This window comes from Chenopodium album, chromosome 9 (assembly GCF_948465745.1).
Source record: "Chenopodium album chromosome 9, dcCheAlbu1.1, whole genome shotgun sequence".
In the NCBI taxonomy this organism is placed as follows: domain Eukaryota; kingdom Viridiplantae; phylum Streptophyta; class Magnoliopsida; order Caryophyllales; family Amaranthaceae; genus Chenopodium; species Chenopodium album.
In genome coordinates, this window is record NC_137842.1 from 66,845,957 (window position 1) to 66,861,904 (window position 15,948).

The 15,948-nt window shown below is 33.1% G+C and overlaps 1 protein-coding gene across 3 annotated transcripts; it reads right to left on the minus strand.

Moving 5' to 3' along the window:
* Window positions 1-313: 313 nt before the first annotated feature.
* On the minus strand, window positions 314-10,602 carry LOC145558879 (kinesin-like protein KIN-7D, mitochondrial). 3 transcript variants are annotated; one of them, XR_014092615.1, is made up of 25 exons: window positions 9,944-10,602; window positions 9,714-9,814; window positions 9,452-9,541; window positions 9,157-9,209; window positions 8,193-8,258; window positions 7,938-7,991; window positions 7,665-7,724; window positions 7,496-7,574; window positions 7,344-7,411; window positions 6,553-6,609; window positions 6,333-6,437; window positions 6,047-6,151; window positions 5,655-5,762; window positions 5,421-5,552; window positions 5,160-5,333; window positions 4,615-4,797; window positions 3,959-4,099; window positions 3,444-3,563; window positions 3,255-3,305; window positions 2,603-2,650; window positions 2,360-2,503; window positions 1,277-2,008; window positions 977-1,103; window positions 773-865; window positions 314-677 (listed from the first exon to the last, which is right to left on the minus strand). XR_014092615.1 is itself a non-coding variant. In XM_081620236.1 (25 exons), the coding sequence occupies exons 1-24, from the start codon at window positions 10,264-10,266 to the stop codon at window positions 810-812; spliced, it is 3,207 nt and encodes a 1,068-aa protein (XP_081476362.1). In that variant the 5' UTR covers window positions 10,267-10,602; the 3' UTR covers window positions 314-677; window positions 773-809. The 3 variants fall into 3 exon arrangements, 2 of the variants coding, with proteins under 2 accessions (XP_081476362.1, XP_081476363.1); XM_081620236.1 differs by having other exon boundaries at window positions 773-895; XM_081620237.1 differs by having other exon boundaries at window positions 762-895.
* Window positions 10,603-15,948: the final 5,346 nt, after the last annotated feature.

Consider the following 15,948-nt stretch of genomic DNA (forward strand, 5'->3'; position numbering starts at 1 on the left):
GTATATTACACGAGATTGAACATGATGCCACATGATTGTAACCTCTAATCTTCATTCAGGTGTGACAAGAAACGGCCTCGTTTTTCTTTCGAGTGTTCTTAACATTAAAGTAGTGTTATGGCTAAGATCCTTTACTATAAAACTGGGCATGGGAGTTTCTTCTCATCTTGCTCCTTCGAGTTGCAAATGATAATAACTAAACTGATTAATTTAACTGCGAATAAGTGCACGCATAAGTCTTTTAGACGTCGGTTCATGGCATATTTGTAGGGAGTACATGGGGGTGGGGGGAAATTAAAGAAGTTCTTGATGCAAGAAATGTGATTATAGAGATCATATTTTCTTTTTCGAAGCTTACGCTGTTTCTTCTATACAATAACAATAAACAGGGTATACATCACAACACTGCTGCACACTAGAAAACAATCAACATGCAGCAATATGCAACCTTTTGATGTAGGTTTCCTCTGTCCTCTCACCCCCAATTCTTCACCTTTTCTATTTTGAGTTCTTATTTTACAACCCTTAGCGGGAAAAAGGAAAAGCCGAGGGACTAAAAAAAGAAATAAGAAAAATAATATACCTGGGGGGAATAGATACAGGCTAACTAATAAAAGAATTTGCACCGGCCATGGAACTGAAACTCAGCAAATACGGCAAAAAAATTTAAATACCCCCTGAAAAATGAAGGCAAAAAAGACCTATCGTTAAGAACATAAAATTTGTAAAAGACTAGATTATCGTAGTAAATTATCACATACCAGTTAATTACCTTCATAATCACGGGTGTAAGTGTGTAACACACATTGTCATGAAGTGAATGCGAAAATTCTATCTGCTATATTTGTGCGGCATATAGGACATTCTGAACAAGCCAGTGAACAAGGTTTACATACTGCAAAGAGACCAAGCGTAACTAATTTTGAAAAACTGGCATAAATGTTGAACAAAGGTAAAAACAATACGGATAACTTACAACAAAAATGTCGGCAAGGAAGAAGGATTGCAGCTGTAGGTGATTCATAACAAACTTTGCACAGATGGGAATTTGTCTCTCCATTGCCCATATGTTTTTCTTTGTCTTTCATCTCTTGCATCCTTGCCTAATATTTACAATACATCAGTTACTAATGGACAAAAGCTGAATCACCAATATTTCTGCTCACAAAGTTCTATGTTAATGTACATGGTAAAAGTTTAATCCTGTCCATCATGAGTCATGAGACTCGTTACCATGAAGTACAATTATAACAAAAACTGAGCATAAAATAGTCACCTTTAACCGAGCAACTAATGGCTCTTCGCTGGGAGCATCTTGAGCTGTTTTGTTGACCTCCAAAGATTGAGTTTCCTTGATGAAGCCATTTTTCTCTACCTCAGCAGCTTTCTGTCCGTTCGAAATATCCCCATTATCAAGCCTCTCATCAGACATAGACTCGTGAGCAGCTCCGACTTCTTTCTTCAACTTGGCGACCAGCACCCACATGTTTGCCAAATCATTTTCAAGAGCTACCTCCCTTCTCTTAGCCTCTTCAACCTTTTTCCGGCATTCCTCTTCCACATATTCTTTGTCAGCCAAAGCAGCTTCAAGAGCTGCCTCCCTCTGTTTCCGTGCAAGTAGTTCCATTTTAAGGTCTTCCAGATCCAAATTATAAGAGTCAAATTCATCATAAAATCCTCCTGATACATCATTACCACGACCAGGATATCGACCTTTTCTTCCAGCTTTCATGCCGTCCCCATGTTTCCGATTACCACCATTGGAAATTTGGGAGCCTCTGGAGTGACTAAATTCACGAGCAGCCTGCAATTCCTTTTCTAGTTTTGCATTCTGCAATGAAATTTTTGTTACTTCAGCAGCCAAGTTTTTCAGCTCAACAGCAGCAGCAGAAGCTAGTTCCTTAGCATAGGAAGCCTCTTCGGATAATTTTTGATTCTGCACACACAATCCACTATTTTCTTCCACTAACTGAACATGTTCCAGCTTCAATTTCTCATTTTCCATCTCCTGCACAAACAGAAAATATTAAATTCTATAGCTTATTTAGGTTAAAAAAATTTCCAGAGTCGACAATCTTAAATGAATAAGATAAAGATGAATTATCGCTATACAAAGAACAAAATGAATACAATCATACAGTTTTATAAATGGTTTGAAATTGTAAGAAAAAAAACCACATAAATAACTAAATATAATTTAATAGATTGCACAGATAGAGTTTAGCTAAGCAAAGGGCTATAATTCCAATCTTCGAGCACACCTAATTTTCAAGATATCAACATAACAAACTCACATTATCATTATGAAAACTATTAGAGTCCATGAAACAGTGAACTATATCTTAAGAAAATTATTCACCTGTGACTGAACTTTCTTTCTCAATTCCTCAGTATACTCATCAGTCGTGGCCTGTTCAGAAGGCAAAGGAAAATCATCACCAGTTGAAGCCACATGCTTTTCCAGGGCATTCAATCGATCCAGTAGTTCCATATTTTCTGCACACTGTAAGAAACAGGAAATACAAAAGTAAGACTAACAGTGCATATAATTTTATTCTCCCAGCACATAGGAAACACTAAATCGAGACAAAAACTAAGATACCTTATTTTGAAGCTGTTCCTGAAGAATCCGGTTGTCGGCTGTTTTTAACTGCAAGAGAAGATTAATGATGAATCCACTTGATAAAAATGCTTTTGTTAGAATTAGTCATTTCAACTCATCACAGTTTAAACCAATCGAAAAGGTTTCATTAGTCATTTGTATAACAAGATCAACCATCAAAATGCACCTGTAGCAGACACAGAGGATGCTAGTTCAAAATGCTTAAACATATTCTTTTGACTAGTCAAACACAAATATCCACGTCATAAACCATCAATCAGGATTCAGGAGTGCTCTCCAATGGCTAGTTGCCAAAGGGAAAAATAAATGATTACAACGCCAAATAACCAATAAACAAGTACCAACAAATTCTTGATGAGCTGATTGATGGAAAGGAGAATAGCCAGAAGCATAGAAAATCATCATGCATATAGATATTTCGAAATGGTAAGTAATATTCACAGAAACAACAAAATTTGATGATGAAAAAAAAAAAAAAAAAGCAAAGTTTACATGAACATGCAGTGCTAAATGGTAAACAGGTGCATGTACTATGTTAGATACAATACAGTATCAGTATCACTTCAAGAGTACTGCAGCAGTAAAAAAGAAAACCATTGTCATTCAGACTTATATGCAAAGAGAAACATACCTCTAACTCAAATTCCTTTTGGCTACACTCGGTCTTTAATCTTGTAACAGTCTGTCACAGAGGAAGGTGAGATGTTAAAAGACGACATCTTCGCACATGGCCCACTCACACAAAGGCCATGGAGTTGAGAGGGAAAAAAAAGGATGTAGGCTACAGAGAACAGTAATTCAGATTGTTCTAGAAGACAACCTGCTGCATATCAAGCAATGACGCACTTGCCACTGAAGCCTCACCACTCTGGATAATGCGCTGTTCTAGAAGCCTCATCTGCTTCCTCTTATCTTGGATTTCACATTCCAAATTATGGATCTGCATTTCAGAGAATTATAAGAACAGTAGAAATCAACATTAAATATGGGTACTCGCATTAATGGATATATATACATTTATCAGCTAATCTAGAAATCTACAAAAATTTCACTTAGAAACAAGAGGCCATGACTTCATAATTTCATATAGGAGCACATGTATAGATAAAGTGGGTATCAATACTTTAAAAATATAAATGCACCCTTATAGGAAATTAATGTCCTAGGGCAATCCGAGAATATCAATTAGAGCAATCTAAAAAAGTGTATTAATAATGGTATTACAAGGAACTTAACACCGAAATTCCCCATCTAGTCTAAGCACAAGCACATATACTAAGACTGATTTCCAACATGGTAAAAGCTGTATGAAAAAGGGCAATAAGAAAAGCATACTTGGCTTTGGGCGGCATCGGGATCATTTGCAGATTGCTCAACCAAGCGTTTCAGTGTGCTTGTACTGAAAGCAATTTCACCAGCAAGCATCTTCACTTGCTCCACAAGAAGGTCCATCTCATCAGATGCAGTTATATCGTCCTGACACCCAACAAATACATGAATGCATAAGAAATTATAAGCAAACAACAATGATAATAATTAACAGAGAATTTTAGCATTTGTCTCACATGTAAAAGAGCACATATAATAAGTAAAAGCACACTTGTGCAAGAATTTCACAATAAATTGCAACATATTATTCAACAACATGATGAAATAGTGAGAAGGATGCAAACAGGGTAAAAAAACAAAAAGTAACATTCAAAAAAAGCAGAACAAAAACAATGTTCAGATCAAAGAAGTATGGTCATTTATTTGGCTAATGAATTCAGAAATAAAGAACTATCTAATAGCTTAATTTCAAATTAATTTAAAACAAGCTGGTGGTACTTTGAGCAGGAAAATTAGAAGCCTTCATATTTTGATATTTGCAGCAACAATCATTGCCATTATGCCTTCAACTAAATTATAACATAAATCATTCACATTTATGAAAAAGGAAAACAAACATAACTAGACATATGTATCAGGACTGAATAAAACAAAATACATACAGTTGTAAGGTTAGAACCACTGATGAACTCGCCAGCTTCGTTAGATTCTGCGAGTATGCTGCCAGCTGCAGAAAGTTCGTCATTCCATTTGCTAGATGAGCGTTTGTGTTGGAAATCAACCGCAGGATCTGACAGTGCTGACGGGGAATCCTTATTGTTTTCACAGTCCCCAAGCTCTAATTTCTGAGACCAGATAAATACAAAAAATGTTATAAGCGTAGAACACAATCTTTGTCTCTCCAGAAGGTAACTTTTATTGGTTCACATGCCACTCTAGGCCTCCTCAATAAGTTGACAATTTTCATGTTTTCCAATCTCTTGTTTCTTTCCTAGTGTCAAAAGGCCTAGAAGCAGTGATCATAGGTAGATGAGGATAATGGACTGTATGGTGGATTGGTGGCAAGTGGCAAGGGAGTATAAATGGCCAAAAAGGAAGAAAAAAATAAAGAGGCATGTCATGAGAAAGAGACGATGTAGTAGGTAACCTTTTCATATTGGAGGCAAGCTTGTCAAAAAAAATAAACTTAAGATCATGCAGAACTTACATCATCAGAGTGACTTCTCTGGTAACCAGCAGCATCACCCAGATATGAAGGAATACTGTTTTTTGAGGAAACAAGTATCAATTTAGTCAGCCTCTGTATTCTACTCATCAGAGCTGCCTTTGCTTCTTCTTCTTCCTCTAGCCTTGATTGCATTTTAAATTGACCTTCTTCCAACTAGAACCAATACTAGAATAAGCATAACAATGCATACAAAACAGCAAATATAATTACTGTTAAGTACTAGTTAAAACAGCAAGGAACCTTTTGCTTTAAGGTCAAAATCTCCTCATGACTAACTCCAACAAGCATTCCTCTCCTTAACTGATCAAGTTCTTCCTTAAGAGTTGTAATTTCTCGCTGGTACTTTTTAATTAAGGACTTCTCATCAATAATCTGCACAATAATAAATTTCATACATCATTAGTTAATTTCAACATACTGGAGTCCAATGGTCAACAAAACGTTGGATTACATTTCCACATGGATAAGGCATACCTTATTACGTGAAGCAAATATCTCCACACGCTTAGCCCTGCTAGCAAATTTCAGAGTATTATGAGTCTCCTCCATACTACTAGATGCAGGGGTAACTGTGCATATAAGCTGCAAAATTTCCAACAAAAGGCCTGTGATAAGAAAGTTGCTAAATCATAATAAAAAAAATCGTATTGTGCGATTGTGCCACCAAATATTAATTTGAATACAAACAGCGGTGTTTGCTAGTTCACAACACGCCAGCAACAGACAGTTATTAAAACAAGAATGCGATCAAAAATTGTCCAGACCTTTTTGCATTACAAGAAGTTACAATAATGAGTGATCTTAAAAGTATGATTCAATTCCTTCATGGAACCCTAGTGTAAAAATAATATCTATCTCCAACTTACTGAAACATGTCCACGACCACTAAGAGAGGATTGCAGAAGGCGAGTAAGCTTCGAATCTCGATAAGGAATGTGAGATGCCTTCCCCTCACTGAGCTTCCCAATGACCTTCACATCCAAAAAAAAAAAAAAAGCACATTATATGGCATGAAAAAGAGTAGTGCAACCAAAGAAAAATTCTAGCCAGATGATCCTGCTGGGACAAGTCAGCTACTTGCAAAACGCCTACACCATAAATTCAATGCAAAATACATTTGGGAGAAAACAGATATAAATGTGGAGCACTTACGGTTCCAAGAGTCAAAAGACTCTTATTGATATATGAACCTTCCTTTCTTCTCAATCCTGTTGTTTCGGTTTTGGAGCTTTCGGATCCAGCTAAATCAATCAAATTCTACAAAAAAAAAAAAAAAAAAAAAAAAAAAAGGTAAATAAAATAACATATTGTCATACAGAAAAATCTTCAAAATTGCACATTTCATACACTAAATCATAGATCAGAAATGTACCAGCTGTGAGAATACCACCCCATCATATTCATCACCATGGGAACCACTCTCTATCATCTACAAAGTGAATTACAGGTCAATAAATATGGCATATAAACAGAAATTCAGAATTGCCTAAACTGTAAAAATCGGTAAATTATGCATAAAGCCACATTGGCAACTATACTAAATTTTCAGTAAATATACAAATTTAAGGTCCTGTTTGGAACATATACATCTGGGTAATCTCAGAAACTGCAAATGACAATACATCCTCTAACATGTCAACCCTTTTTAGGCTGCTATAAAACTACTTGCAAATGGAAAAATTAGATACATATGGACGACAAAGTTAAAGAAAAAAGTATGCATCCTAATCTTGTCAAACTATTAGATACATTTCTGCAATGAAGCCTACAATAAGATTCTTCAGAAATTAACAATCTATGCAGCCATCAAGCAGTACAAATAACATGCCAACCGACAAGAGTAACTTTCACATATCCGAGAGCGGTCCTTACAATGCTTGAAGGCTGCATACTACAATTAATTTCTGGAAACCCAAATAACCCATGCATATGGAAACAGAATAATAATTAAACTACAGAGAATCTTGGTCTTACTTAGAGAGATTTATATAAGCCACTTTAGATTACTGAGATTGTCTCAAATGGACGACGAACCAGCTAATGATTCCAATAAATGTAGTAAAATAATGGAGCAGCAGCAAAGACATAACACTAAGAGCCAAAAACAGACATAATTAGAGAGAAGTTAGCATAAAGTTCACAAAGTACAGAAGTCAACTTTACCAGTGAGAATATGGTGTGGCTTCTACTACTGAAAAGGTTAAAATTGTTAGAACCAACGTGGCGATGCTCTGCAGGCATAAAAACTGATTTAATAACAGGAACTTAAAGACGGTAAAATAAGAAATCATAAGGCATCAAACTCTTAAATGTACCTTCCCCAGCAGCAATAAAAGATAATGCATGCCCAGGAGACAAAACAACCTCTTCTTTAATGCCTTCAACATAAGTTCCCTGAAAAATCTTGCACGATCATTTTTATGTACTGTCACAAATGAATATGGAAAGATTATGTTCCAGCCAATAACTGAAACCAACACAAACCTGGGCATCTTCTCTTACACGTAGATTCTGACCAGTTGGATCAAGCAAATCATTTATAACCTGAAATCACACGATTCAGATTAAATACAATTCTACTCATAAGTAAACCCTGAGATAAATACTTGAAACAGAAAACTTAATTAAAGAGAATAGCATGACGGGATGATCAATAAAAAGCCTTCATCGTGAATATTAAATGTCAATATGCTGTGTTATAAGTCAGTAAAAACTTCTCGATTATCAGATCTATATTAATGTATAAGTTATCTTTACCTCATTATAGATCTCGAGATAGGAAACACGAAGCAGGAACTCTCTCCCAGGAGTCTGAACCAAATGCGAAGTAAATCAGCCATAGTTCATTAATATAAGGACATAAAGAATGATAATTCTAGTTGAACCCCACGTATAATCAAACATGGTTCGTAGTAAAAGATAATAAAAACGTAATAGCAAACGGTGAAAGAGCAGCTTCAAATGGAACGCTCAATATCCAATGGCTATAGCAAGAGAAGAAAGTGTGCTTACTTCCTGTATAATACTGAAGACATCTTTGATTGCCAGTGGTATGATACCAGGACAGTCTTGGTCCCCCTGTAAAAACAACATCAGATTAGTCAATGACAATGAATCATTACTTTCCAAGCTATGAACAAGAAACATGAGCCATTTAGTCAATGACATTTCTGATATATTCAAACACTTTCAAAGATCTCATGAATAGAAGTCAAGAATAATTTAGTCAAACAAGGACTTGTAGTTGAGGCCTTGTAGCCAAAGCAGCAATAGGAAAGGTGTCATAACAAGTGTCTCAAAGAGTAACCTTCCCATCATTTCATCATCATTCATACTGTCAATTCAAGAGATTATGGCTTAGATGGAGGTTAAAGAGCAAATTTGAGGGAATTGTATTTGTGACAATGCCTGTCAAGAAAACCATGTGTTCTACTCCATAACTGTTCAATTAGATATTTAAGAGTGTGACAAAATGCATGGTAGCTTCCCACAAAATGAGATGTATATTTCCTACCATAGCTCCTCTCATCCATCACAATGATCATAGCTTTTGGTGGTGATAAAAGAACGAGTTTGGTGGAATTGTGACAATGGCATTCTACTCGGATATCTATTCAAATTGGGAATCAGAAAATAATCTTTATAATTTGTTAAAACGATTAGTTGTCTACAAATTAAAGGTACAGATCCATCCTACTTCAGCTGCCATCAACATTGCACAGTACAATGACATGGCTCATTCTTGTAAACCAGAGTCACTACAACAGCCACTGTAAATAACCCAAATCTAACGTAATGACTTTCTTCGCCAAAAGAGTTAACATAAGGGGAGATACACTGTTAATCTCGATAGATAAGTTCATTAATTGATCTCAAGATTCCCAACTTGTTATTTGGATTACGATAAATCTAACGCAGCCAATAATAAACACGAACATAATGTATTCATATCAAAGGCAGCTACTTAACCACTTACATGCATTGTGTGTGTCTTCCCACTACTGGTAACACCATAAGCAAACACAGTACCTGCAATATCAAAAGTGCACTTTCACATCACTAACCGTCGAAAAAACACAATTCCTACATTACAATCAACTACAAGATCACCACTAGCCGTCACAATTCAACTCAAAATCTAAAGCACTACAAATCAATAACCATTTGATCATCACTGGCAACAGTATTACACCTCAATACCAAAAATCAAAACAATAAATCCAATTTCATTCAACAAACTCGAGTCCGATCAACCCTTACACAATACATACCATTAACACCATCCATTGCAGCTTTAACAACAGGCCGAGCCGCAACATCATAAACCTCCTCCGTATTCGCATTCGGCCCGAAAACCTTATCTGCCAACACAAATTCAATCAAACATCAACCGATTGCTACGATCACCATAATCAAAATCAAATTCAACATCATTAATTCAACAATTCATCAACCACATTACATTAATTCCTTATTTACTTAATTAATCCAACATCAATTAACTCAAAGCCTAAAAATAGTAAAATTGATTACCAAATGCATAAGCACATGTAGCTGGACTATACTCGCTTCTTACAGTCTTATCACCATCTGGATACCATGATACCTCATCTCCTCTCTGATATTCTCTATCACTGCAAAAATAAAATCAAAAATAAATTCAAAAAATTAAGATCCATCAATTTATCATCAATAAATAAAAATTCAGATCTAAATTCAAAAAAAAAATGAAAATTAAATGAAATTAAATAGTATTAAATAACCTCATGGGACGAAATCGGACGGTGACGGAGATACTATCAGCGGTGGATCTAGGAGCATCGAACGGTTCAGGAAGAAGGTCATCGGAAGGAGAGAATGCGACGGGAGAGCGACCGCCATAAGTCCGGTTCGGAGTCATGGATCTTGAACCGTAAGTGTTGTTACCGGTTGAACCGTGGAAGGAGGAAGAAGAGGAGCTGTTAGACCGGGGAATGAACCGGCCACTAGTGTTCATAAACGACGACGTAGAGGAAGAAGAAGAGAAGGGACTAGAAGTTCTCCGATTATGGCTGAACGGTGAACTACTTCTTGCCCTTGACGACATCTACTTTACGACGCCGTTTTTGGGTCAAATGCAACAATTTGAAGAAGAATGAATTTGGAAGGAACAAAAATGGAGGAGAGAGAAAGTTGTGGGAAGAAGAATTTGTCAGAAATTGCACATGGTGTCAATGACAAAAAAGGAAGTGCATTTTTGTATTTTTTAAAAAAATTAATTTTGAAGGTTTGAAAAATGAATTCAAATAATTTAATTAATAAAGTAAGTGAAAAATGGAAGGTTTTGAGAGTTGCAGAAGAGAGAGAAAATGGAGGAGAGAGAAAGAGAGAAGGAGAGAGGAAGAAGATGACCAATAACTGGTGACTGGGGAGAGAGGTAGGAAGTAATGAGGACGACGGTGTAATTGTCAATATAGTTTTTTTTTATTTTTTAATTGAGTTTGTAATTTAGTGGGTTATTTTTTCTAGAGAGTGAAATTCAAATTTTCAAATTCGGGCTGACGTGGAGAGCTGAGGTGGCGGGAGTGGAGGGAGAGTACTCTATAGATTAATTCACTTTGAAATTTTTATTACTCTAATTAAGAAATGCTTGACTCTTATTAAATTAGTTGAGGCAATGGACAATATTTTATTTTTCATATGATGATTTTTTTTACTCTATTCAGTTTGAAATCAAGAGGTGATCCGAGTAAATGTATCAATTAATGTTTTTTTTTTCATTTTGTTTACTTATTTCTACCTATTATTTTAAGTGTCTGACTTGTAAATATTGTACAGTAAAGCCCCGTTCTCTTCACCTTATTTTTGTTGAACTAAAATTATTTTTACTGAAATAAAATTATATTTGCTAAAATTGAATTATTTTTTACTGAACTTAAATTAATTTTATTGAACTGATATTATTTTTGTTGAACTAAAATTATTTTTACTGATTTTCTATTATAATTTTTCTTTAAAAAAAAACTAAATTTTACTTAACTGAAATTAATTTTAACTAAACTGAACTTATTTTTACTGAACTGAAATTATTTTTACTTAATATTATTTTTTTTATGGTGAAGAGAACAGGGCCTAAATTAAGAATAAATATACAGCAAAAATGGTTAAAGTTTATTTATGGTTTTGTCCTTACAAAAAAAATGTTTATTTATGATCTAAGCTATTCCATCACCTTTACAAAAAAATGTAAGAAATAAATTAAACTACTAGTAATAAGCTACTACATTATTTAAATAATCTTTAAAAAGAAATAACGAGTTCTTATTTTAGTTTGCAATCCTTCTATTCTTTGGGTGTATTATATTTGTATGGAGGATGTGAACGTGGTTCTACAAATTGTCTCATTTGTTTCAATATGTTGTAGCTTGTATAGTTGTATGCCGTAGTATTATATTTATATTATTGTTGTATTTATCAATGTTATTTTTGATAATAAATAAATAAATAAATTCTTATTTTTTTACCTCCATTAAACTCCTTGCTTGTTACGTCTTTTGTTTGTTTCTTAAATTATGGAGTAAAATAATTTGACTTATTTACTATATGTATATACTTCATACATACACGTGCTTTTTAAAAAAAAATAGTTAAGGGCTTGTTTGGCATCAATTTTGGTTTTCAGTTTCCTTTTTTTTTTAAAACCAAAAACAAAAAACAAGAAAAAGGTGTTTTCACTTTTCTGTTGTCAGTTTTCAAAATTATCATAATTTTAATAAGTTTATATAATTTTTGATTCATTATGGGACACATATCTTATACTTTTAGAATACAAAAAACCACATCAATGCCAAACGAACCTTAAACTAATAATTTTAAGTAAAATGTCATTAACTCATCCTAACATGTATACTTTTTAATATTTTATTTCTTATAGGATCAAGTTATTGTAAATAGATAATTAAATACTTCGTATATTAGTGGTTAAGTTGTTTATTGACACTTGGCAAATGGAATATTTTGTAACGTAACTTCCATACAATATATGAAGTATTAAGCATAAATATTCTTAATATAGTAATTAAAATGTTGATTTTGTTAAATCAAACTACACGTTGAATCAAAATATATACTCCCTCCATTTCATAATGTTAGTCTCATATAGAATCAATCACATAAAATAAGAAAACAAATATATTTAGAATCTAACATTAAAGTACAACATAATTCATAATTAGTTTACCTTATTTAACTTTTTTGATTTTTTAATTAGGAAAGCACAAGTCATAATTACATAATTTGAGGTAAAAATTTCCTTATTTAGAGTTATGTCATTAATCCACAATCAATTAATTCCAAAAAAAAATCAAGATATAAATGAAATATATTCAATATGGGTAGATCTTTTTGAAACGCCCAAAATAGTATATGGGACTAACATTATGAAACGGAGGGAGTAATAAAAAAAAATGACTACGAAGTACCATTCCAGTAGAATATATATAAAAAAAATAGTAATAAATAAAGTAAGCGTCACAACTTTTATTTTAAATGTAACAACCTCAAAAATACGGAGTAGTTTTTTATACAAAGTATTGTACTCCGTATTAGAGTTTTTTTTTTTTTTTTTTATTATTATTTCAAGTACTCGTAATGTATATATGAATACCAACAATGAAGTAGAATGTACTAGTATTTAACAACCACAAATCCAAGCATCTATAAATTAACTCTTATTGTATTCTCTTATTTAGTCAAAGGGCAAAAACCTAAACAAAGATAAATTCATCCACAAACTCATGATATATAATTATACACGGAGTACTATTTCGGAGCTTCTTGACATCAATTATTAAACTTTGATAACCAAAAAGTCAATAGGAAGATAGCAAGAAAGAACAACATTTTTAAATTTTTTTTGTTGTTTAAATGAGGACAATAGAATAGGAATAGCTATCAATTATTTGGATTATTTTGACAAATTCAAAATTCCAATTGTGGGTGATGTGGAAGGGAGTGATGACGTGGAGGAGAGAGAAAACGAGAGTTGGTGAGTTGTTTTTTTTTTTTATTATTATTAAAAAATAAATGGGAAAAGGTAGAGTTTAAAGAGAAGAAAATGGGCGGGAAGTTTTACATTATTTACTGGAGTGTGTCATAGTTGCAGTCGAAGGGGGTCAGATAAGATAGTTGTAAACTGTAAAAAGGTCAAGGCTGGAGCAAGTAAAACACAAATTTCCTCAAAACTTTCAACTAATCAGGGCATTTTGGTCTTTTTAATGTTTGGCTTTGCTTTCCTACTACTCCAGTACTCCTTGGTAAATTAATAATTACGGAGTAAGCTAATTACCGCATAATAATTACAATTAGACTACTCCCCTTTTATGGTGCGTTGTATACTTGCATTCACCTATGTACAATACCTATATTCACTAATTTAAACTTAGGGCCTGTTCTCATTGACTGAACTCAGTTGACCTGAACTGAAATGAATATTTTATAAGAGAAGGAAATTGAGAGTTGAACTGAACTGAACTGAACTTATTAGAGGTAAACTGAATTGAATTGAAATGAAAATAAACGTATGAGAACAAACTCTTAGTTTAATTGTAAATTAAATTTGGTCCAAACTTTATGTTTGTTTTTTATAAATCTACACTATTCACAGATAATATACTCCGCATGTAGAAATCTTATAAATGAAAATTAGATAAGTTGAACTACTTTGAAAAAAAGTGAATTTATGAAATTATAAATGGTTCTATTAGGGAAGAACATGGAAAATTAATACTCCGTATTATCGTATTATAGATGTGTCAATATCAAACATAAAAGAACGAATGAAATACATATTCCCCCATTCTTGAAAATTCGACTCATTTTGTATTTGCGCAATATTTAATATATATCTTTGACCATGAATATCTTCGGACATTATGTAGATTAAAATTATAAAAAGCTGATATTAGAAAAAGAATCTAATAAGATATCACATGTTAACTTATGAAATACTCATATTTATTGTATAAAAAAAAATGGTCAAAGTTAATTTAGTTTGAATATTTTATGAGAGAGGGAAATTAAGAGTTGAACTGATTGGAACTGAACTGAACTGAACTGATTGGAGCTGAACTGAACTGAACTGAACTGAAAATAAGTAAATATGAACAGGCCCGAAGGTAGTATCTAACTGAAAGCATATTTACTTTGGTAATGAAATTTCACCATTGTTAACCATTTGCTTATTGAGCTCAATCTTCTATTTTCTTATAATTTTCAATGGTTGTTTTACAATTTAATACTCTGGTATATCAATTTACTAAAACGGCACCTCTTAACTCCCAAACATTTTATAGCTGATGGGGCTCAAACTTGTGACCTCAAATTCATAAGATGAGTTCCCCCACCAACTCAAAGCTTGGTTACATGCTCTGATGCTCTTACAAGATAAGGTAAATAGAATAAATCTTTAATAGCAAGAGTAGAATGTACTCCGTATTAAAGATAAAGGATTTTGGGTTTAACAAGTGTGATTTAGTGAAGGGCAAAGTAATTAATTAGAAAGGCAAAGAGGACCCGAAAGAGATCCAAATCCACGTGAGAGTTGGTTGGCTTTTGGAACATTGAACCTTTTTGCACATGATACCACTTCCTTAAGTTAGAATCACTATGGGCCCCCTTTTCTAATTAACTACACCCATACATACTCTCTTGACTTCTCAGGTCTCAACTCATTTTGATAAACCTCCAAATATTTAGTCCAACAAATTCTTAGTTGCATCATTATACAGCTAGGTAGCTAACCGAGGAGGCGATCAATGAGGAGATGGAGGGATGGGTATCTCCATCTCTCTCTCAAGTGATGATCGTTCGATTTCTTGAAAACCCCACTTTTGTGATAGAGTTAAGGCCATTTTTCCCGTAATTTACCATTAAAAATAAAATAAAATTATTATTTATCTAAACTAACTTAGACCTATTGATTTAGTCCTTCCTATAATTTATTAATTTTTATTCTTTTCAACTCAAAATAACTAACACATGTATTACACACTTATTTTTGTCCGTCTCTAAATAATTAACACATTATTAAATATAGCATGAGACTACTAGTTAAAAACTAGTATTTTCCTTACTCTTTCACGGCCCATTAATTTTTGAATTACAATTATAGCCACATTTTAAAAAAAATTATAAAAAAAGAGGGAATTTTATACAACTTCTGTTTCATATCAAATCGTTACAAATAATATGAAACGGAGGTAGTATTAAACAAAAGTATTAAATGATTTCACTCAAATTTTTCTTAAACTACATGCCCGTTCCAGCGTCCTAGATATTCTGAAATGGAGGGAGTAATTTTTAGCAAAAATGATTCTTAGTTTATTGTTATAAAAAAAAAAGGTAAGTACTTAGCATGTTTGTTTTTTTTTTTTTTTTCGAGAGCTCTTAACTATACAATTAAATCAAAAGCCAAGCTATAAATATCCATGAAGAATCAATTAAATGTCCCACATTGACAATTCAATCAATTTATCTATAGCTTCCTCATTAAACACACCTCAATAAAAAAAAAAAAGAATGAAAAAAATCTTAAACAATACATTATTAGAAGAAAAAAAAAACATAAAGATACAAGAATCATAGAGTACTTTGTACTTTCATAAACGAATTTAACAAGAGTGTTTTAAAAATAACAAATCGTACATTTTTTTCTAAACATTAAACCCTCATACAACCTAAGGCAATAGTTTCGATTGTTCGTTGATTATATTAGCCCCGTCTAATTAGA